The 24701-nt window shown below is 41.7% G+C and overlaps 1 protein-coding gene across 3 annotated transcripts in view; it reads left to right on the top strand.

Annotated features, from left to right (window-relative positions):
• The first annotated feature begins 486 nt into the window (after nt 1–486).
• Nucleotides 487–24701, top strand: part of cdadc1 (cytidine and dCMP deaminase domain containing 1) — a 65269-nt gene continuing 41054 nt past the window's right edge. The window contains exons 1-3 of one of the 3 annotated variants that reach the window (XM_043700416.2): nt 487–731; nt 15833–15924; nt 24118–24295. In XM_043700416.2, coding sequence (XP_043556351.1) covers nt 650–731; nt 15833–15924; nt 24118–24295 — 352 coding nt within the window. In that variant the 5' untranslated portion in view covers nt 487–649. Of the gene's footprint in view, nt 732–10678; nt 10699–15832; nt 15925–24117; nt 24296–24701 lie in introns of those variants that run through there. The other 2 variants (XM_043700415.2, XM_087993020.1) reach the window with 2 other exon arrangements.

Raw genomic sequence — 24701 nt, 5'->3', positions numbered from 1 at the left:
TCCTCTCCTCCCCCCTCTGCCCCACCTCCTCTGCCCCACCTCCTCTGCCCACTGCCCCACCTCCTCTGCCCTCTGCCCCACCTCCTCTCCTCCTTCTGCCCCACCTCCTCTGCCCCACCTCCTCTCCTCCTTCTGCCCCACCTCCTCTGCCCCACCTCCTCTCCTCCTTCTGCCCCACCTCCTCTGCCCCACCTCCTCTCCTCCCTCTGCTCCACCTCCTCTGCCCCACCTCCTCTCCTCCCCTCTGCTCCACCTCCTCTGCCCCACCTCCTCTCCTCCCCTCTGCCCCACTTCCTCCACCCCCTCTGCTCCGCCTCCTCTCTGCCCCTTTGCTCCACCTCCTGTGCCCCGCCTCCCTTTCCCTCCTCCTCTCCTCCCTTTGCCCCGCCCTCTCTTCCAACTCCTTTGCCCTCCAGCTTTGCTCCAATCCTGTCCGTCCTTCTCTTCCCCTCCCCCACTCGGTGCACGCGCCCCCAGCCTGTCTGTTTCTGCCCTGAGTTCTGATCGTCACATTCGGCGTGAACAGGAGTGACATGACGTTTGTTACGTGCTGACGCTGACGGTTGCTAGGCTGGAAGGTTCCGGCGTTTGCTGGTTTTTGACTCTTTTCCGCATCTTGAGCTCTCCCGGTGACATTCACATTGGAATCATGAGTCACCTCCAAGAGCCGGCGTGCCAGAGTCAGGTTGGAAGACAGGAGAGGTGCGCACAGACGGAATGTAATGCCAGAGGTGAGCGAGGAGGTGACGGCTGTGAGTGACTGTCGGGAGTCAGGTGCCAGGGCTGGGGGCCAAGGCCTCGGGTTGAGAGAATCCTGGACACTGGGCTGTTTTCGGTTGCAGTGCCAGTCAATGTTAATCATTTTAATTCCTTGGTATAAGTGGCATGCACCAGGATCTTAACTAATAGTGGTGACAATCTCATACACAACTCTGGTGTAGCATCTTGGGATTGGGAGGTTGTAAAAAAGATATTGACTTAAAGTTATTTTGTCTACTTTCAATTCACTTGACCGGAGCCTTGCATGATTTCTATTTTGGTGTGCCTTCATGCGACATCAAACAGAAAGAGGTATATATGGAGCCACAAATCACTGTCGCCTGCAGATGATTAATCCTTGAAGACATGCCTAGTTGATCCAGCGCATAAGTGTTGCCGAATTCCGAACGATTTGTCTGATTTTCACATGCAATGTCAATGCCTGACAGTGTTACAAGGCCTAATCTAGACATGATTCGGAGATGCCGGTGTTGGACTGGGGTGTACAAAGTTAAAAATCACACAACGCCAGGTTATAGTCCAACAGGTTTAATTGGAATCACTAGCTTTCGGAGCGACGGTCCTTCATCAGGTGATTGTGACAATCTCTCCGAAAGCTAGTGTGCTTCCAATTAAACCTGTTGGACTATAACCTGGTGTTATGTGATTTTTAATCTAGACATGCATGTTTGTAAACCTGACAATGGGTTTGGAAATAATATTTATCAACAAAGTATATGCCGTTCTTAATGACAGATCCAAATTTGTATTCTGTGGACCTGTCCCTCAGCGTGACCGGATAGTCCTACTTGAGACCAAGCTAAATGGTTAACAATGTGATCTCAATGTAAAAGGGTATTATCTCTATCTAAAAACAAACGTGCCAAAAATTTCCAAATCAAAACTTGAAGAGAAACAGAGCAAATAAAAAAAAATCATTTTCTGAAAAAAGTATTTGCTAAACTATAATGTAAGAAGAAGGAGCTTCGCCGCTGTTTTCGCATACTTGTAGATTGCCCAAGATACATAAAAGTGATGCCCTTTCTGCCCTATCCTAACTTTCACCAGTTCTGCGCAACATTAGCTGTCCAAATGGTTGGGTAAATTGCTTCAACCAGTTTTGAGCAAATATACCAGTTACACAATGAAAGCAAATATACACAGTTACAATTGCAAAGACTGTCCAGGATTTGCATATCAATAGTCATGCAGTATTCATCTGCTTGTTCAGCATTGCTTGCATAATTCACGAATGTATCATTCAAGTAAGCCAGAGGGACTTCACTGCAGATTGTATCATGGTTATCTAGATTGTCACCATTGTGTGAATCAGTATTCATTGAATTTATTAACTTATCAACTCATATATATGCATTCCATTTAAAAGACACTGTATAACCAAACAGATGGTGTTGCTGTGAGATTACCAACAGGCCCAAGTCTCACAAGTATCTTTGTTGGATTCCACCTTTGATGGAATGCCACCAGAGCTCTTACCATTTGTTCATTTCCAATAGATAGATGATACATTTGCTACATATAAATCTGTAGCTGCATGTTAGAATTTCCTTAGGCTACATCCTTTTCTCATGTCAAATAAGTTCCCTTTTCTTAATGAATGAGGAGGGTGTGCCAAGCAGGCTAAGATAAAAGGTAGGGAGGAGGGACTTGGGGGAGGGGCGTTGGGAATACGATAGGTGAAAGGAGGTTAAGATGAGGGTGATAGGCCGGAGAGGGGGGTGGGGGCGGAGAGGTCAGGAAGAAGATTGCAGGTCAAGAAGGCGGTGCTGAGTCTGAGGGTTGCGACTGAGAAAAGGTGGGGGGAGGGGAAATCAGAAAGCTGGAGAAATCTGCATTCATCCCTTGTGGTTGGAGGGTTCCGAGACAATAGGTGCAGGAGTAGGCCATTCTGCCCTTCGAGCCTGCACCACCATTCTGAAAACTACCCACTATGTCTCAGATTATGCTGGAGGTATGTTAAACATTTGACAAACAGATGAAGTAATATATTTTGTGTAATTAGTATGCAGTAGCAACATACGTTGTATTCACCAGTATCAAGAGGCTACCATCAAACCAAAATAATATTTTGCCTATTGCACAAATTAGTAATGTGGCCTGATGCCAAATTCACATGCCATACTTCTTAAAGACTGGCAGAGTGTATCAAACAGTGTATTGCTTTGGTTGTTTAAAACAAGCAAAATTCTGCCTGCATCCAACCACCCTAAGTTTGCAAAACTGGGCAATATTTGCTGGATAGCTCTGTGTGTGAAAAATTATGCTGTTAACCAATTTAGGATTGCACTATGGCTTGTGAGGACTGTAAGCTATTTTTAACAATATTAGATTAGATTACCTACAGTGTGGAAATAGGGCCCAACAAGTCCACACTGACCCTCTGAAGAGTAACCCACCCAGACCCATTTCCTTCTGACTGATGCACCTAACGTTATGGACAATTTAGCATGACCAATTCACCTGACCTGCACATCTTTGGACTGTGGGAGGAAATCCACGCAGACACAGAGAGAATGTGAAACCTCCACACAGACAGTCACCCAAGGCTGGAATCGAACCCATGTCCCTGGGACTGTGAAGCCGTAGCATTAATCACTGAACCACTGTGCTGCCCATACAAAAGTGCCTGTAACCAACTCAACAAAATAGATGTCAGCTATTCACGTGTTCAGGCAATTCTCTGACCAATCAGAGTTATTTTATCATTTATAATTTGAATAATAATTGGTTTATAATTTAAACCAATTATTCTGGCAGGCAGGTTTTCTACTGCAACACCGCTAGATTTAAACTAAGTAGCAGGGGGGGAGGGGACAAGCTGGATGTTTAAAAAGGAAATTGAAGGGAAAGTTAGAACAAGAGAAGTCAAGAAAGACAACTGTATTAATGAGGCAGAAAACTCAGAAAGGCATCATGCTGTAAGGTTGAGTGAAATAAGGATTGATGGGAAGGGTGAGAGCAGTAACAAATTAAAAATACTATACATGAATGCACGAAGCATTAGACATAAGATGGATGAGCTTGAGGCTCTTTTGGAAATTGGCAGATACGATATTGTGGGGATAACTGAGACGTGGCTTCGAGTGGATAGGGCCTGGGAAATGAATATTCAAGGCTACATGTGCTATTGTAAGGACAGACTGATGGGCAGAGGGGGTGGGGTGGCCTTGTTAGTAAGGGATGATATTCAGTCCCTTGCGCGGGGGGACCTAGAGTCAGGAGATGTAGAGTCAGTGTGGATAGAGCTTCGAAATACCAAGGGTAAAAAGACCCTCTTGGGAGTCATCTACAGGCCCCCAAACAGTAGTCTGGATGTCGGATGTAAGTTAAATCAGGAGCTGAAATTGGCCTGTCGCAAAGATGTCACTACAGTTATTATGGGGGATTTTAACATGCAGGTAGACTGGGAGAATCAGGATGGTATTGGGCCACAAGAAAGAGACTTTGTGGAGTGCCTCAGAGATGGATTCTTAGAGCAGCTGGTGCTGGAGCCGACCAGGGAGAAGGCAATTCTGGATCTGGTATTGTGTAACGAACCAGAATTGGTCAGGGACCTCGAAGTGAAGGAGCCATTGGGAAGTAGTGACCATAATACAATAAGCTTCAATCTGCAATTTGAGAGGGAGAGGGTACAGTCGGAAGTGACAGTACTTCTGTTGAATAAAGGGAATTATGGAGCTATGAGGGAGGAGCTGGCCAAAGGTCAATGGTGCAAGACCTTAGCAGGGATGACCGTGGAGGAACAATGGTGGATATTTCTGTGTATAATGCAGAAGTTGCAGGATCAGTTCATTCCTAAAAGGAAGAAAGATCCCAGGAGGAGGCATGGGCGGCCGTGGCTGACGAGGGAAGTAAAGAAACATATAAAGTTAAAAGAGAAAAAGTATAACATAGCTAAGATAAGTGGGAAAACGGAGGACTGGGAAGCTTTTAAAGAGGAACAGAGGATTACTAAGAAGGAAATACGAAGAGGAAAAATGAGGTACGAAGGTAAACTGGCCAAGAATATTAAGGAGGATAGTAAAAGCTTTTTTAGGTATGTGCAAGGCAAAAAAATGGTTAGGACAAAAATTGGGCCCTTGAAGACAGAAACAGGGGAATATATTACGGAACAAAGAAATGGCAGAGGAATTAAATGGGTACTTCAGATCTGTGTTCACTTGGGAAGACACAAGCAATCTCCCTGAGGTAACAGTGGCTGAAGGACCTGAACTTAAGGGAATTTATATTTGCCAGGATTTGGTGTTGGAGAAGCTGTTAGGTCTGAAAGTTGATAAGTCTCCGGGGCCTGATGGTCTGCATCCCAGGGTACTGAAGGAGGTGGCTCGGGAAATCGTGGATGCGTTGGTGATTATTTTCCAGAGTTCAATAGATTCGGGGTCGGTTCCTGAGGATTGGAGGGTGGCAAATGTTATACCACTTTTTAAGAAAGGTGGGCGAGAGAAAGCAGGTAATTATAGACCAGTTAGTCTGACCTCAGTGGTGGGAAAGATGCTGGAGTCTATTATAAAGGATGAAATTACTGCACACCTGGATAGCAGTAACAGGATAGGACAGAGTCAGCATGGATTTATGAAGGGGAAATCATGCTTGACTAATCTTCTTGAATTTTTTGTGGAGGTAACTATGAAGTTGGACGAGGGAGATCCAGTAGATGTAGTGTACCTGGACTTTCAGAAAGCTTTTGATAAAGTCCCACACAGGAGGTTAGTGAGTAAAATTAGGGTGCATGGTATTGGGGGCAAAGTACTAGATTGGATTGAAAATTGGTTGGCTAATAGGAAACAAAGGGTAGTGATAAACGGCTCCATTTCAGAATGGCAGGCAGTGACCAGTGGGGTACCGTAGGGATCCGTGCTGGGACCACAGCTTTTTACAATATATGTTAATGATATAGAAGATGGTATCAGCAATAACATTAGCAAATTTGCTGATGATACAAAGCTGGGTGGCAGGGTGAAAAGTGATGAGGATGTTAAGAGATTACAGGGTGACCTGGACAAGTTAGGTGAGTGGGCAGATGGATGGCAGATGCAGTTTAATGTGGATAAATGTATGGTTATCCACTTTGGTAGCAAGAACAGGAAGGCAGATTACTACCTAAATGGAATCAATTTATGTAAAGGGGCAGTACAGAGAGATCTGGGTGTTCTTGTACACCAGTCAATGAAGGCAAGCATGCAGGTACAGCAGGTAGTGAAGAAGGCTAACAGCATGCTGGCCTTCATAACAAGAGGAATTGAGTATAGAAGCAAAGAGGTGCTTCTGCAGCTGTACAGGGCCCTGGTGAGACCACATCTGGAGTACTGTGTGCAGTTCTGGTCTCCAAATTTGAGAAAAGACATTCTGGCTATTGAGGGAGTGCAGCGTAGGTTCACGAGGTCAATTCCTGGAATGGCAGGATTACCTTACACTGAAAGACTGAAGCGACTGGGCTTGTATACCCTTGAGTTTCGAAGATTGAGAGGGGATCTGATTGAGACGTATAAGATTATGAAAGGATTTGACACTCTGGCAGTAGGAAACATATTTCTACTGATGGGTGAGTGCCGAACCAGAGGACACAGCTTAAAAATACGGGGTAGACCATTTAGGACAGAGCTCAGGAGAAACTTCTTCACCCAGAGAGTGGTGGCTGTGTGGAATGCTCTGCCACAGGGGGCAGTGGAGGCCCACTCTCTGGATTCATTTAAGAAGGAGTTGGATAGAGCTCTCAAAGATAGTGGAATCAAGGGTTATGGAGATAAGGCAGGAACAGGATACTGATTAGGAATGATCAGCCATGATTATATTGAATGGCGGTGCAGGCTCGAAGGGCTGAATGGCCTACTCCTGCACCTATTGTCTATTGTCTATTGTCTAAACAATGTCTGACAGTTAACTGTTAATATCATTAACTGGTGCATTCTTCATGGCAACACCTCTACTGATTAGAGTTGCAACAAAGCAGCACACTGCTCTCTATAAATGTTAGTTTTCTCCTTGAAATGGTATTCTTGCAAACTGTCCTGTTGAGTGAACTAGCGAAGTTTCAACAAAATGTGTCTTAATTTAAGCAATATGTAATTTCTTTACAATCAAACAGGCTATCTTTGTTTAAATATTGGGAAAACTAAAGCTGTTGTTATGGCCCTCTCAACTCAAGCTCCGTTCCCCGTGCCACTAATTCCACCCTCTGCCCTACCTTTACGCTGAACTAAACTGTTTTCAACTGTAAGTCAAATGCCATAAATCATGTCCTCTATTCCAGGAGTCATGTCAAATGTTACAATTGTTTTCAAAAGTAAACATAGTACTCCAGTTTACCTGACTTTCAGACCAGGATTGACAGAAAGTACGAGACAAGGGTTCTGTTCCAAACAAGAATTATTATGTATTCTAAATATGATTTAGAGGTGCTGTGTTGGACTGGGGTGGACAAAGTTAAAAATCACACAACACCAGGTTATAGTCCAACAGGCTTATTTGGAAGCACTAGCTTCCTTCATCAGGTGGTTTAGACTATATCTAGTGGTAAAAAATGGTTAAACCATTGGCATAAAATACTACTAGGGATATGCAGCACGGAAACAGACCCTTTGGTACAACTCATCCATGCTGACCAGATATCCTAAATTAATCTTGTCCCATTTTCCAGCACTTGGCCCATATCCCTCTAAATCCTTCCTATTCATGTACCCATCCCGATTCCTCTTAACTGTTGTAATTCTTTCAGTCTCCACCAATTCATCTGGCAGCAGCTCATTCCATGCATACACAACCCTCTGCGTGAAAAGGTTTCCCCTTAGGTCCATTTTAAATCTTACCCCTCTCACCCGAAACCTAGTTCTGGCCTTCCCCAATCCAGGGAAAAGACTTTGTCTATTTATCCTATCCACTCCCTTCATGATATTATAAACCTCTATAAGGTCACCCCTCAGCTTCCGACGCTAGATGAATAGCCCCAGCCTATTTAGCCTCTCCTTAAAGCTCAAATCCTCCAACCCTGGCAACATCCTTGCAAATTTTTTCTGAACTCTTTTAAGTTTCACAACATCCTTCTGATAGAAAGGAGACCAGAATTGCATGCAATATTCCAAAATAGCCTAACCAATGTCCTGTAGAGCCCAGAACATACTCAATGCTCTGACCAATAAAGGAAAGCATTCCAAATGCCTTCTTCACTGTCCTAACTACCTGCGACTCCACTTTCAAGGAACTATAAATCTGCGCTCCAAGGTCTCTTTGTTCAGCAACACTCCCTAGGCCCTTACCTTTAAGTGTATAAGTCCTGCTAAGATTTGCCTTTTCAAAATGCAGCACCTCACATTTATCTAAATTAAACTCCATCTGCCACTCATTGGCCCATCTAATCGAGGTCCCATTGTACTCCGAGATAACCTTCTTCGCTGTCCACTATGCCAACAATTTTGGTGTCACCTGCAATCTTACTAATTATACCACCTGTGTTCACATCCAAATCATTTATATAAATGATGAAAAGCAGTGGACTAGCTACAACTCTAAGCCCCTAATAAATTCCCCTTACGCATGCACACAAACAAATCATGAAAATAGATTATTGCTGGTGGTATAAAAACTAGAAAGCCAGTTCAGTGATTTTTGCTTCCCATTTCCAATGTTGGATGATCCTTCTTCAGATTACCAGGTCTTTCTCTGTAAGCTTCCATTTGTTTATAAGAAATACTGAGTGACTGATTGACTTTGCAAATACTATAGATATCATAGAATCTCTACAGTGTGGAGAGAGGCCATTCAGCCCAAAACATCCACACTGACCCTCCGAAGAATAAACCACCCAGACCCATTCCCTCTACTCTATTACTCTACACTGACTAATGTACCTAACCTACAATCCCTGAACACTATGGGCAATTTAGCATGGCCAGTTCACCTAACCTGCACATCTTTGGACTGTGGGAGGAAACCAGAGTACCTAGAGAAAACCCAAGCAGATACAAGGAGAATGTGCAAACTTCACACACGGTTCCTCAAGGCTGGAATTGAATCCAGGTCCCTGCCGCTGTAAGGCAGTAGTGCTAACCACTGAGCCACCATGCCACTGTCATTAGTTTCTGAGTTATGAATTCAAAAGTCACAGCTCAGAGTGGCTGCTGCAGTTTCCTTCCAGTTTAGACTGAGTCTCTTTGTTGCAAAGAACAGTCAGCTTTTGCTGGTGAGAACAACTGGACACTATTCTCTGTCTTTCTGTCTGTCTCTGTCTCTAACTTGTTTCCAGTTCCAACCTGCTCAGTTAGCTGGGAATCAATCAACTTCACTGGTAAATAAGTCCTTGGCTCCTGATCATCATACACATTGCAGGAACCAAAGTCTCATAAAGAGCTCACAATAGGTTCTAAATTCCTTTCTGTGAAACTATGCAACCATCCTGCTCAATCCCTGTTTTTAAAAAGTTCTTTTTCCTCATTTCAGTCTACAGTTTTTAAAGACGTAAATATAAAAAGAGGATGCTTGCACAACCTTGGTATCCTAATTGATTCAGAGTTAAGTAAATGTAGCAGAGGTTTAATTGGTCAAAAGATTGCACAGATCCAAAGAGGAACAGGTTAGTTAAGTTTTTAAGCAGGCTCTTGAAAGAGGTGAAGTCAAGAGGTTCTGAGAGAAAATTCCCGATAATGTCATCCCTTTTGAATTTGTGTAATATACTGCCATAGAACTCTAGTAGATTAAAAGCAGGTCATGGATGTCAGTGAATTTCGCATAATGAATATCAGTGGCACTCAAATGTCCCAGTTATATTTAACAACATTGGGTATCTTTCACCCATCCCTGAATTGCATTGTTTTTGAGCCTTTGGCCCCCTCTTTTGTATTAAAGTCATTAAATCTGTTTTGGGAGGACTTATTTCTCTTATGGTCTTTTGTAAATATTGAAAGATGCAGTCACTCTGAATATCTTCCACTTGTGCTTTGTTCAAATCTTTTAGATTGCTTCATAAGTGGTTCTACCTTTTCTCAGGCCTATTTTGGTCTGCAGTTTTTACAGTTTCTGTTTTCCTTCTTGATTACCCTTATAACGCGTTACTGTACAATCCAGTATTTATCCTGGTGAATATTACCTTGCAGAATCTGCAATATGTTTAAGGCCATGACCTCACACTTGCCCATATTGAAATCAATTTGTCACAGTTTTATTCATTCACTAATTCTGTCAATATCTCCTTGTGATTTCTATGCTTTAATCCACATATCTTTATGTCATCAACATGATCAGATATGTGATTTTCTATCCCATTTTCTAAGTCATTAATAAATCAATGAATAGTTCAAGCCCCAACATGGTTGTAATGCACCTGCTGATTTGTGTACCTGCCCATTATCCCTAGTCTGATTTGGTTTGGATCGGCAAGAGACAATGATTTTCTTTCAATTCCATAAGTTTTAATTATAGCAAATAGTATCTTATAAGGAATAATAGATTGCCTTCTGGACCTTCATATGAATAACATCCATAGGAACTCTGTGTCACCACTTTAGTCAACTTTTTGAAAATCTTTTACAAAGTCAGACTGATTTTGTCTGATCAGCTGAATATATTTAGCGAGCATAGTCCCTCCATTCTAAGTAACTAGTGACAGTAATTTTCTGACGACAGAATACAGACTAAATATCTGTACTTATATTTGTAAATTAGTTGCCTGATATGAGCCAACCACTTACAGGTCAGTGGACTAAAGTGTAGGTACCAAATGGGAAGGGAAAAGTCACTCAAAAAGAACGGTGGTGTAAGTACGGAAGAAGAAAAGCGATTTCATGAGGTGAGCTAAGCTTCTAACCCTGTATCGTCTCCAACAAAATCAGCCTCTTCTCACTTTACATTGTCATGTTTCACTAGGGAAACCTAGAAATCAAGCCTTGTTATTCCTGGAGTCATCACAACAATAAAGTATTTAAAAAGGTAGACAGAATTCTCCAGTTTACCTTTCTTTTAGACCCAGGTTAACAAAGTACTAACCTGGTGAATCATTGGCATATAAATCTACTAATTAAAACTCTAATCTTGTAAAATCCCCCTTATGTAAGCATCTACAGAGGAGAAAATACCTGGGTGTTATGGATGGAGGAAAAGTCTGGAAAGGGAGTTCAGTAATTCCTGAGATGATTCTTGTGATTCATGTACTGGTCAAAATGCTGCTTCTTGGTTGCCCTTCTCCAAAATACTTCCATTGGCTTTCAAGAGGCACAGGGTGGCTGGTTCACTTTTAAAACGTGAATTCGACTGGGACAACACTACTATCATAGGGCAAGCCAGACAGAGAACAGCTAGGGAATTCCTAGAGGCATGGCATTCATCCACAAACTCCATCAACAAACACATCGACCTGGACCCAATATACCAACCACTACAGCGGACAGCTGAAACTGACAACCGGAAGCGGCAGGGACAGACCACTATAAACACTGGAGGAAACATCAAAGAAGCGCTTCGCAGGAGGCTCCCAAGCACTGATGATGTCGCCTAGCCAGGGGACGAAACGTTTGCAACAAAAACTTCCAGCTCGGCGAACAGAACCACAACAACTTTTAAAATGTCTCTGACTTATCAATTGAAAATCACAACTTATAGCTACTTCTGAAAGCTACTGGTTCTTTTTCAGGGTTTTACTGCAGAGAACAGAGAAAGTTCCTGAGCTGGTGGATATCTGATGACTTCTTTGTATCTTGTTCATAACCCAAGCTATTCAGACAACAAATCCGCTGAAGGCCTTTGTCAGTAGAGCACAGACCAGTCAGATACTTATGCCAACGAAAACTCCACTTGTAATTGCACCTTAAACACTAGTTGAATGAGCAGCTGTGTAAATGCTGTATACAATTAGCTCAGGTATTAAAATAGTGTTTTCTCATCTCAGTGGACAATTAAAAATACAGAAAATTTGGGAAAAAAAATGAATTTTACAACATATGATGTATCGATTTCCCTAACGTCCATTAGGGAAGGAAATCTGCCATTCTGTGTCTCTAGAGCCATGGCAATGTGGTTGACTCTTAACTGCTGTCACCGATTAAACTGTTGGAGATAGGCAATACTGCTAGTTTTTCTAGCAGTACGCATATCCCATGAAGGCATTTTTTAAAAGAGTCAGTAGTTGCACTAGAAAGTCACTCCTAATCATAAGTTGAAATCTCCCACAGATTGTACGTTTTATGCCTTTTGGTACCCTCACTGCTTCTTCCAAAGAGTGTACAACATGCAGAAAATTAATTCATCAACAGAGAAAGGAAGTAGGTATGAAGGTTCCTTGTCCATCTTTGATCTGATACCATGAGACTTCATGGGCTTTAGAATTAATGTTGACTATCTCACGATGCCATACAGTTGACTGTATACTACTGATGGGTGTAACCTCTGATGGTTCTAACCACATCCAGGAATGGTAATGGAGGAAGCTGGAACATTGGCTGCATGATATGATTTGGAGCATTAGCTCAATGTTAGACTGTTGCTAGATTATTTTGTGAAAAAGCTCTGTCAATTTTTGTATGAAGACTTTGCAGGGTTGATGGGGCAATTTGTATTGATGATATCTCTGGTGTATAGGTCAACTCTGGGTGCTGTATCCAGTTTTATTCTTTTTCAACTTTTCTGGAGCGATTTGATACAACTGAGTGAGTTGCTAGGCCATTTCAAGGGGAGTTAAGAAACAAAACAGGGCCAAGAGTCTTTTTCATCAATGTAAATGTCACTAGCAAAGCCAGTAACTGTTGCCTCTCCCTAATTTTGTTAATCAATTAAGGCGTATCAAAAATAGACTTCAACTCTCAGATGTAGCTTATCTACAGTTCTCAGAATACTTCTCTTTTCAGTTGCTATCTAGTTTTTGCCAGACTCTTATCAATTAATTCCCTAGCAAAAACCATTACCACCATACCACAGGGATAAAACTATTGTTTCCCAAATTCCAAGCCAATGATACCTCAGCTAATGTGGATCCTACTCCTCACACCAATCTGTAAGATTTTGGGTTCTGGAGCTACAGATGTCCAAAGAAATAGTCAACTATTTGTGAATAATTTTAAGTAGTTTATAACAAAGCAGCAGTTTAGGTTTGATACGTTAGCCACATAGACAGGAAAAATTACTACCCATAACAGTTGAGAGCAGTTAATCGATATCAGAAAGGCCAGTTGCCAGGGGTTTGTTGTTCCAGTAAATTGTGCTCTCTAGCTGAAGTATTATAACTCTTTTCTGGTTCTTTTTCCATCTTGTTAGCCTTTCTTCTGAAAAAGGTGGATGCCTGAAGAGGACTGCCCCTGTCCATCATGTCCACCTCCCAGTTCAAGGTCAAGTGTTTTTGTTTCCATCATGTGAGGGTCATTTTATTGCCATTTGCAAATATTTGCATAGATAAGAGAGTACATAAAGTGCTCAGTTTACAGACCTCTCCTCCCATCCTGCCAAGTTAGGAATATCAGCATGGAATCCTGATCCAAGGAAACTGGACATTTCCAGGAACTGTTTGATTATTCCCAGAGCAAGAAAGAAACATAGAAAAAAGCAATCAATTTCTCTGCTAAGGTGGTCTTATGCTATGCGTATCACTTCTTATTAGGTATTTCTAAACTTATGATAAAAAGTATAATTTATTAAAGGTTTCATTTCTTATCGCTGCTCTGTGGTAAATAACATTTGTACCACACAGGGACTAGTCACTCACCATCTCCAGTAAGAGAGAATCTAACAATTTCCCTTTGACCTTTGCCCCCTCCAATGTTAATATGTCATTTATGTGGTTATTATTTCCAGACTGTCGTGAAATTGGTGTGTAAAAATAGTATGATTGTAAAATGAGGGAAAGCATTGCGTTGTCTTTTTAAAAGACGGTGTTCTTTTGGTGAGTAGAGTTAAAATGGATGTCTAAACAGCAGTTAAAGTGTAGGTGCATTGTAACAAAAAGCTGTTCATTTAGCAGGCCCAAGCAGCACTTTTACCCAGACAACAGTTTAAATTCAGCTAATTAATTTAAAAAGGCGCTTGGAGACTAAGGATCAAATAAATTTAAATGCGTTGGTTTTGATTCCCTCAAACCAATCCGATTGTAAAGAAACTAATATGTAATTGTGAGTATAAACGATGCAAGCATTTGAAAATTAGGGGGAGAGCCAACTGTTATCTGAAGACATAAAAAATCTCTATGTCCTCAGAAAAAAAACACTATCCGTTCATAAGATACATTGGCGCAATTAGCGAATATTCTTGACACCAGAAAACAACTGAGAAAGCATTTCAGACTGAAGAATTCAATGGAGAGAGGCATTCAGAACAGAAGAAATGGCTGACCAAACATCCTTGACAGCAGAAATCAGCAGAAGAATGGCATTTCTGATTTGAAATCAGTGGAGAAGAAGAGGAGCATTCTGGAAGATACATTCCGTGTGAACTTTGAGAGACTAACTTTTTTGACGTATTGTTTTCTTATCACTTGGATTTATAGAAGTGGGACTTGTATTATTGTATTATTGAAACAATCAGGGAATAGGTAATAGTTAGGGAGTAATTGTACAGTTTGTTAGAAATTCTGATAATTTGTTCACTATTGGAGTTAGATAAATAAATTGTTACTTGTTTAGTGAGTGAAAGGATTTCATTTCATTTAACCACTCCTTTATAATAGATTGGGAGGGGTGGTGAGAAGTAGGTTATTGTACCCCTTGTCACACTTCTTTATCAGATTATGAAATGAGGTACTCCTCTCTGGGTGTTTCAGTTTTAATTTTCAGAGGGGTGTTGACCTCACCTTCGTAACATGGACTCAATGACTCTAATATTCTTCTGATCATCTAACCAACTTTTATGGTTTGTATATACTTCAGCTTATCTAAAGGTTCCATTCACCAGTCCCTTCTATCCTCCTTGACTTGCATTAGTTCCTGGATCCCTATAATTAAGTTAAAATTGTCATTGGTCTGTTAAAATCCCTTCATTTCTTTGTTTCTCCCAAACTCCAATTTCAGCCTTCCTTCAGCCCCATCTCAGTTCACAGACCTCTCCTCCCATTAACGTCTTGTTCATACTGTCCTCACTTCACCTAACTTTTGGTAGCTGTTCCATGAGCAGTGGTACATGCTATAAAACTCCTTTTTTAAGTTTCTTCACCTCTCCCCTCCTCTACTCTCTTCTGGAGCCCTTTCTTTTAAACTACTTGACCCCACTGAAAGTTTTCTCCTTTGGTTTGGCATCCATTTTTGACTGTTTACACAACTATGAACACGTCTGGTCATTTACCTGTATTAAAGATGTTTGTTTTAATGTATGTTCTTGCTTCTATAGAATGCAGGCCATAGTGTTTTAAGATGTCCATGAAATAACTGCACAAAGGCCAGTATCCCATCACCAAATCACTCTTTATTTAGAATGTGTATTGTACATGACACTGACCCACTTAGCTCAGAGCTGGCTCCTATAGTGAACAGAACCCCTGATACTTCTGTTTATTTTATTTTTTTTCTGTTTATTCTTTTTTTGCTCTGTTTATTTTTTTTTAAATTTCTTTTTAACCCCCACACTACCGCCTAACTGCAGTAATGCTTATTTTTTCCCCAGCACCCATGGTGTGTGTGTGTGCATGTGTGAGACACAGTGAGAGACACAAGGTGCACGAATCTTTATTCAATTTCCACCGATACTTCTGTTTATTTTTTTTTCCAGATATTATTTCTTTTTTTCTTTTTTTTTTAAATTTAACCCCCACACTACCACCTAACTGCGGTAATGCTTATTTTTTCCCCAGCACCCATGGTGTGTGTGTGTGCATGTGTGAGACACAGTGAGAGACACAAGGTGCACGAATCTTTATTCAATTTCCACCGATACTTCTGTTTATAACTGTTAGGTAGGGCTCCCTGACTGGGCCAGGTTAACGGCTCCAATTAGGGAACCCATATGATGTCCACCTGGGTGCCCTCGTTCTAATCATGACAGTCTAATTATTCCATTATTGGATATACTTTTTGTTATGTTAAGCTGTTAGTATTGCCTTATCTGAATGGAACCTATTTTAGTAAGTTAATATGGCTTCTTTATTTCCTAGGACTGAGCCCTAGACTCTCGAAAGTAAACTTTTTCACTCTTCTTAGTCTGTGGATGGAACTTTTTCCAAATAATGAACAAAAGGCAATTCAGGTATAGTATTTACCCAAAGATCATAAAAGAAGCTTTTTAATAATATGGGTTATAAGTCTGTAAGTGACATGTTGGGTTCTGTTATCTTTTTCTCATTATTTCAGTCATCAGTTAAGACAACCTTTACTGTTATCAATAATTTTTGTATAATTTTATTCATGGTAACTACTATATGATCTGATATACTTGAGTAGTTTTCGTGTACTGACTATGTACAGTCAGTCATAGACAGGATGTTGCAAAATTCTGCAGCGTTGTACTTAAATGGAACAGAAACGCAGATGTGTTCATGGACTAATGTTGATACTTAAAATAGCTTTATTGTTAGTACGCTCAGTAATATTTAAGTATTTATCTGTAATTTGCATCATTGAATAATGTCCACAAATATACATAGAATAGTACAGCATAGTACAGGCCATTCAGCCCTCAATGTTGTGCCAACTTTTTAATCCTCCTCTAAGGTAAAACTAACCTACATACCCTTCATTGTGCTATCTTCCATGTACCTATCCAAGACTCACTTAAATGCCCCTAATGTATCTGATTCTACTACCACTGCTGGCAGTGCATTCCACACACCCACCACTCTCTGTGTAAAGAACCCGCCTCTGAAATCTCCCCTAAATGTTCCTCCAATCACCTTAAAATTATGCCCCCTTGTGATAGCCATTTCCGCCCTAGGAAAAAAGTCTCTGGCTATCCACTCTATCTATGCCTCTCATCATCTTGTACACCTCTATCAAGGCACCTCATATCCTTCTTCGCTCCAATGAGAAAAGTCCTAGCTCCCTCAACCTTTCTTCATAAGACATGCCCTCCAGTCCAGACAGCATTCTGGTAAATCTCTCCACCCTCTCTACAGCTTCCACAAATGGGTCTGGGTGGGTTGCTCTTCAGAGGGTCAATGTGGACTTGTTGGGCCGAAGGGCCTGTTTCCACACTGTAGGGAATCTATTCTAATCTTTCCTACAATGGAGCGACTAGAACTGAACATAGTATTCCAAGTGCAGTCTAACCAGGCCTTTATAGAGCTGTAACATAACCTTGTGGCTCTTAAACTCAACCCCCTTGCTAATGAAAGCCAACATACTATATGCCTTCTTGGTAAATGTAGCAACTTTGAGGGATCATTGGAACGTAAAGTTCTTTTTTTCTGAGGTCCTTACTTGATGCAACTGCAACATACCAACTTCTGTGAATAGCAACCAAATTCTATTAAGCACAGTACGATACAAGCTTTGGAGAAACCCTGAACATGCTTGCGAGTCATGCGCAGGGGTATCTTCCTTAACAAAGAACACAGTCCTTCCTTGATACATAATCTTTACATCACAGTTAGTAATTCTGGATGTAGGTTTGCTCACTGAGCTGGGAGGTTCATTTCCAGATGTTTCGTTACCCTACTAGGTAACATCATCAGTGGGCCTCCAGGTGAAGCACTGTTGATAATTCCTGCATTCTATTTATATGTTTGGGTTTCTTTGGGTTGGTGATGTCTTTTCCTGTGGTGACGTCATGTCTGGTGGTGATGTCATTTCCTGTTCTTTTTCTCAGGGTGTGGTAGATGGGGTCTAACTCGATGTGTTTGTTGATAGATAGACTTCTGGTTGGAATGCCATGCTTCTAGGTTCCTATGTTATTGGTACTGATGTATACCATGGCTGCTCACCCACTCCTGTAAGAAGCCCATAGATTCGCTATGAGTCATCCCTGACCCTGGCACCTGGGAGGCAACATAACCATCCGAGAGTCTCATTTACCCACCTATTCTCCCCTCTTCCCTCCTGAGCCACAGAGCCAGGTTCATAGAGTCATAGAGATGTACAGCACAGCACAGAAACAGACCCTTCGGACCAACCCGTCCATGTCGACCAGATATCCCAACCCAATCTAGTCCCACCTGCCAGCACCTGGCCCATATTTCTCCACACCCTTCCTATTCATATACCCATCCAAATGCCTCTTAAATGTTGCAATTGTACCAGCCTCCACCTCTTCCTCTGGCAGCTCGTTCCATACATGTACCACCCTCTGCATGAAAAAGTTGCCCCTTAGGTCCCTTTTATATCTTTCCCCTCTCACCCTAAACCTATGCCCACTAATTCTGGACTCCTCTAACCCAGGGAAAAGATTTTGTCTATTTATCCTATCCATGCCCCTCATAATTTTGTAAACCTTTATAAGGTCACCCCTCGGCCTCCAAAGTTTCAGGGAAAACAGCCCCAGTCTCTCACGACAGCTCAAATCCTCCAACTCTGGCAACATCCTTGTAAATCTTTTCTGAACCCTTTCAAGTTTCACAACATCTTTCCAATAGGAAGGAGACCAGAATTGCACGCAATATTCCAACAGTGGCCTAACCAATGTCCTGTACAGCTGCAACATGACCTCCCTGTACTCAACTCCTGTACTCAATACTCTGACTGATAAAGGAAAGCATACCAAATGCCTTCTTCACTATCTACCTGTGACTCCACTTTCAAGGAGCTATGAACCTGCACTCCAAGGTCTCTTTGTTCAGCAACACGCCCCGAGGATCTTACCATTAAGTGTATAAGTCCTGCTAAGATTTGCTTTCCCAAAATGCAGCACCTCGCATTTATCTGAATTAACCTCCATCTGACACTTCTCAGCCCATTGGCCCATCTGATCAAGATCCTGTTGTAATCTGAGGTAGCACTCTTCACTGTCCACTACTCCAATATTGGTGTCATCAGCAAACTTACTAACTCCACCTGTTATGCTCACATCCAAATCATTTATATAAATGACGAAAAGTAGAGGATCCAGCAACAATCCTTGTGGCACTTCACTGGTCACAGGCCTCCAGTCTGAAAAACAACCTTCCACCACCACCCTCTATCTTCTACCTTTGAGCCAGTTCTGTACCCAAATGGCTAGTTCTCTCTGTATTCCGTGAGATCTAACCTTGCTAACCAGTCTCCCATGGGGAACCTGGTCGAATGCCTTACTGAAATCCATGTAGATCACATCTACTACTCTGCCCTCATCAATCCTCTTTGTTACTTTCTCAAAAAACTCAATCAGGTTTGTGAGACATGATTTCCCAGAGACCTGGTTCCTTTGGCTTTCCCCTGGTAGGTCCCCACCCCCCAAACCCTCCCCCAACCATATCCAAAACTGTATTCTTATTATTGAGGGGAATGACCACAGGGGGTCCCTGCATTGCCTGCCTATTCCCTTTCCCTCTCCTGATGGTCACCTGTCTATCTTAATCTGTAACTTAGGTATGACCACCTCCCTATCATTCCTCTCTATTACCCCCGCAGCCTCTTGAATGATCTGAAGTTCATCCAGCTCCAGCTCCAGTTCCCTACTGCAGTCTGTGAGGAACTGGAGTTGGGTGCATCTCTTGCAGGCGAGGTCAGCAGGGACACCACATCTTGCAACAGAGCATGAAATTGCTCTAACCTCTATCCCCTCTACTTTAAATTTCCAAGAGAGATTGAATAAATGAAAATAAAAGCCTTACCTTACCTACCCTCCGCAAACAGTCTTTTTTTTTGGTTAGAGGAGGAGGACAGATGGGAGACACTACACATGTAGTGTTTAGGGTTTAGCCACTGCCGAATATATCAGTTCATGTGGCCAGCAATTCCCCATGTCCATGTCCATTCCTGTTGAGCCTTCGCTTCACCTGTTCACAAGGTAAGTCTATAACAAGGAAATTTACCTTCCCGGCAGCCCTGTGGTCCATGCTCTCCCCATTTCCACTGCTGCAAATGGAGGCCACTGATTCATGAGGTAAGTCTACAACAAGGAAATTTACCTTCCCGGCAGCCCCCGGTCCATGCTCTCACCACTCATACTGCTGCAAAAGGAGGCCGCTGATTCACGAGGTAAGTCTTTAAGAGGGAAACTTACCTTCGTGGCAGCCCCCAGTCTGTGCTCTCACCAACCTGCTGCTACAAATGGAGGCTGCTGATTCACAAGGCAAGTCTTTAAGAGGGAAATTTACCTTCCCGGCAGCCCCCGGGTCCATGCTCTCCCCATTTCCACTGCTGCAAATGGAGGCCACTGATTCATGAGGTAAGTCTATAACATGGAAATTTACCTTCCTGGCAGCCCCTGGTCCGCGCTTTCACCACTCCTACTGCTGCAAATGGATATATACAGGTTAGGATATTTCACATTTCAGTCTCTCGCTTCACGTGTATAATACTCCCAGTTAACTTGCTGAATAGATTAATATTTTAAATGTTTTTTAAAGGAAACATGTGATAAGACATATTAAACTGCAATGTTAATATTTTTCATTTCTTGTGGTACCTGAAAGCTAGTTACTTATACACTTTTGTCCAAAAAATAAACATCTTAACTGAGTCTCACTATTGTCACCTCCCAATAGTAATGAACTTGTTCTTTGTTGCTGTCCTTAAACTACTCCTGAGCACGAATTTATTCTCAGGACAATCATTCACTTTGCAGTACAGTGGTTAGCATGGAGGGAGATGTGGTGAGAAAGAATACAGTAACCATTTTACACTTGGGAAGATACAGGCATGAATGACTGACTGATTTGTTAGTGCTGCCAATTGAGGCTGAATGTTATTAAGGCATGAGAAGAAATATTTGTTCTGCCAATAATATTGGGGCTTTTTAAATCAAGTGAATCCTCAAAGCAGACAAACTTGCTTGTAATCTCATCTGAATGATGAACCCTGCAGAGTCAGCTGAAATGGATCTTAAACCTACAACATTATTATCGAGAGTTAATGACATGCTGCTCTTTCTGTCCTTGCAGTTCAGATAATTAAATGACAGGTAAATGTGGATTACATGGAATACTATGCTAAAGTAGATGTCATCTGAATCAAACTTAGTCCATCACTTGTTCATTCAGGGAAAGTTAAAACACTTCAGAATGTCTCTTCACCATTTCATTGACATACACATCTTGTCTCTGAGTCTAAGTGACATAACACTGAGGTGTCATGTTGAGCTTCTTCAGTTGCGATGCAGTTACATCCTCAAGATGAGTGGAAAGCATTCTGTTATATTTCTGAACTGTGCCATGTAGGTGAGGGAAAGGTTTTGTGGAGCCAGGAGATATGGGTGTGAAAACAAGATTCCACCTGTCCTCTCAGTTGGACTAAAAGCTCCATGATACCATTCAAAGAAAAGCAAGGGGGTTATCCCTATTGTGCCTGGTTGTTATTTCTCTTTCAGTCAAATCCCCAAAATAAGCTATCAGATTGCTATCCTGTTGGTTGTCAGATTTTGCTGTGTGGAAATTAGTTGCTGAATTTCCGATATTACAATGTTTCAAAAGTACGTACTTAGTTGACTTTGGATCTTTATGAAGTCATAAAATAAAACATTTCTTATTCCTATGGAGGAAAATATATAGGACTAATATATATTTGTAAATATATTTGCATAAAAATAATGATGTTTCAATGATGTACATTTATAAATATAAAAATTGGCCAGAAAATACTGGAAAGGAAGAGTGGATCTGGGAATTAGAGTCATAGAGACATGCAGCTTGGAAACAGACCATTTGGTCTATCTTGTCCATGTTGACCAGATATCCTAAATTACTCTAGCCTCTTTTGGCAGCATTTGGCCCATATCTTTCTATTCATGTACCTGTCCAGAAGCATTTTAAATGTTGTAATTGTACTGGCCTCCACCATGTCTTCTGGCAGCTTGTTCCATACACACACCAACCTCTGCGTGAATAAGTTGGCCTTTAAGTCCCTTTTAAATCTTTTTCCTCTCACCTTAAACCAATGCCCTCTAGTTTGGGACTCTACTCACTCTATCAATGCCTCTCATGATTTTATAAACCTCAATAAGGTCACCCCTGAGCCTCTGCTGCTCCAGGGAAAATAGCCCCAGCCTACTCAGCCTCTCCCTATAGATCAAACTCTCCAACCCTGGCAATATCCTTGTAAATCTTTTCAGAACCCTTGCAAGTTTCACAATCTCTTTCCTAAAGGTAGGAGACCAGAACTGAATGTAATAATCCTAAGGTGGCCTAACCAAGGTGCTGTACAGCCTCACCCTCACCTCCCAACTCCTATACTCAATGCATTGACCAATAAAAACAAGCACACCAAATGCCGCCTTCACTATCCTGCAACTCTACTTTTCAAGGAACTATAAACCTGTACGCCAAGGTCTCTTGTGGGACACCCGCACCAATCAACCACACCGCCCTGTGGCCCAACATTTCAACTCCCCCTCCCACTCTGCCGAGGACATGGAAGTCCTGGGCCTCCTTCACCGCCACTCCATCACTACCAGACGCTCAGAGGAAGAACGCCTCATCTTTTGCCTCGGAACACTTCAACCCCAGGGTATCAATGTGGACTTCAACAGTTTCCTCATTTTCCATTCCCCCACCTCACCCCAGTTCCAAACCTCCAGCTCAGCACTGTCCCCATGACCTGTCCTACCTGCCTATCTTCTTTTCCACCTATCCACTCCCCCCTCCCCCCTCCCCCTGACCTATCACCTTCATCCCCTCCCCCACTCACCTATCATACTCAATGCTACTTTCTCCCCACCTTCCTCTCATTTATCTCTCCACCCTTCAGGCTCTCTGCCTGTATTCCTGAAGAAGGGCTCATGCCCGAAACGTCGATTCTCCTGCTCCTTGGATGCTGCCTGACCTGCTGCGCTTTTTCAGCTCTGATCTCCAGCATCTGCAGTCCTCACTTTCTCCTCAAATAATTAATAACACAAGTATCATTTCAGCAATGTGATAAGGGCGATCCCCCGTATCCGCAGAATCATTTTCCTTAGTTTCAGTTACCCATGGTTTACCGCGGCCAGAACATATTACCGGGAACTTTCCAGAACCATAGACCAGGAGGCTGCCAGGAAGGTACGTTTCCCATTTAAATGAATGAGTTTGCTCCTATCTGCAACTTTGGGCTTCCTAGGTAGGTCCTGGAACATACACCTGCGGCTACAGGGGGGACTATGGTAATTATTAAAGACAGTCAGTCAAGTTCTCTATGCCCCAAAGTAAGATACTTAAAAAAAGAACACGGAGTCTCATTCCTTGAGGTAAGGAATCGCTGGGCAGCTTTTAAAATGTCAAATTGTAACTAAATTTTTTAATCTTTCCTTTCTATTACTCCCAGTCCAATCTTATTGCCTTCCTCTTTCTGTACCTGATTTAACTTTGAATTCAACCACTATCCATAAGTCTGATTGGTTAAGAAGATCTGTTTGGCCCCAGATTTCCTATTACCGTTGCATTGCTGTTATCAGCTCACACCTCCAACAATTTGATGGGGAAAAAATATTTTAAGAAAGAATATGGGAAAAATGTTAATTAAAAAGATATGCTGTAAGATGTATCCTCCCAACATTCACCAGCTATTTAGTGTAAGCATTGCATTAAAAAAAGTAGTAGGTTTGAAAAAGCCTGATTGCAAAGTGAAAATAAAAAATCCTTATGATCTAAGCATGACTTTGCAAAAAGTGGAGGAATACAAACTCCATATTTTGACCTTGCTTCTCTAAATGAGGATATCCTTTCAAAATGAATGTCTCTCATACCATCTACATCTGATTTTTAGATAAAGTTTCTCTGTTTATCAATAATATGCCTAAGCATTAATTCCTACAATAAAGAATAATATAGTCAAATGGAAAAATATTATTGTTAATGTTATTAATATTTCAATTTAATGTTTGAATGTGAGAGGCATTGGGAAGGCTGACATTAATTGTACATTCTGAATTCTATTGAGAAAGTGGTGAGTTGTTTGTTTGACAAGCTGTCCTAGGTAGGAAGGGAGTTCCATATTTGAACCCAGTAACAATGAAGGATAATGAACACCTTAGTCATGGTGATGCCTAACTTACAGGGGTATTTGGAAATAGAGGTGGTCTTGGGTTTGGACAGCTTGACAACTCCTGGATGATGTTGAGCTTCTTCAGTTGCGATGCAGTTACATCCTCAAGATGAGTGGAAAGCATTCTGTTATATTTCTGAACTGTGCCATGTCGGTGAGGGAAAGTCTTGTGGAGCCAGGCGATATGCCTCGCTCTGGAGGAAAGCTAACTTCTGGCCTACTGTTTAACTGTGGCATTTATGTGGCTGATCCAGTTTGTTAAATTTTTGCTTTCAATTTGGAGAACTTTTTTTTATTTTCAGTTTTTGATGTTTTCGTTTCCTGTTCACATGGTGTTTTTCTTCATTTTTAGCGACGAAAAAATGGCCTGGTTGTAGTATATAATTCAAAGATTATCGGCCTCCACTGTTCAAGCGCAGAGTTACATGCAGGCCAAATTGCTGTTGTCAAACATGGGTCTAAGATGAAAGATTGCGATCTCTATTTCTCAAGGAAACCATGCTCAACCTGTTTAAAGATGGTTTTAAATGGTATGTATAGTATAAAATTATTTGATTAAATGCCTTACCTTATAGTGGACTTGCAAAATTGAATAGGACAGTACCAATGTGGACTTAAAACTGGCGAATAAACAGAAAACAGAGGATAATGATGAATGGCCATGATTTGGAAAGGTGGTATGGAGTGTTGTTCCCTAGAAGTACCAGCAATACTTTGATAAATTTATGCAAACGTTCCTGACCTGTTGTGTGGGTACAATTTCAAAGCTTTCAGCTGAGGTAAGTCTTTGAAGTCCAAAAAACAGTGAGGAGAGTAGTTGCAGATTTCAGGAGTACATAGACATCTTGATGAAACAGGCAAACATGATAGATGAAATTTAATGTGGAGAATTGTGCACTGGAAAAAAAAATGAGTAGGCAAAAGCTTTTGAAAGGA

Source organism: Chiloscyllium plagiosum, unplaced genomic scaffold (assembly GCF_037043375.1).
Source record: "Chiloscyllium plagiosum isolate Xiang-an unplaced genomic scaffold, Cpla_swu_hap1 HiC_scaffold_12, whole genome shotgun sequence".
Taxonomy (NCBI): domain Eukaryota; kingdom Metazoa; phylum Chordata; class Chondrichthyes; order Orectolobiformes; family Hemiscylliidae; genus Chiloscyllium; species Chiloscyllium plagiosum.
The sequence above is the reverse complement of the archived record's forward strand: the minus strand, read 5'-3'. Positions and strand labels throughout refer to the sequence as shown.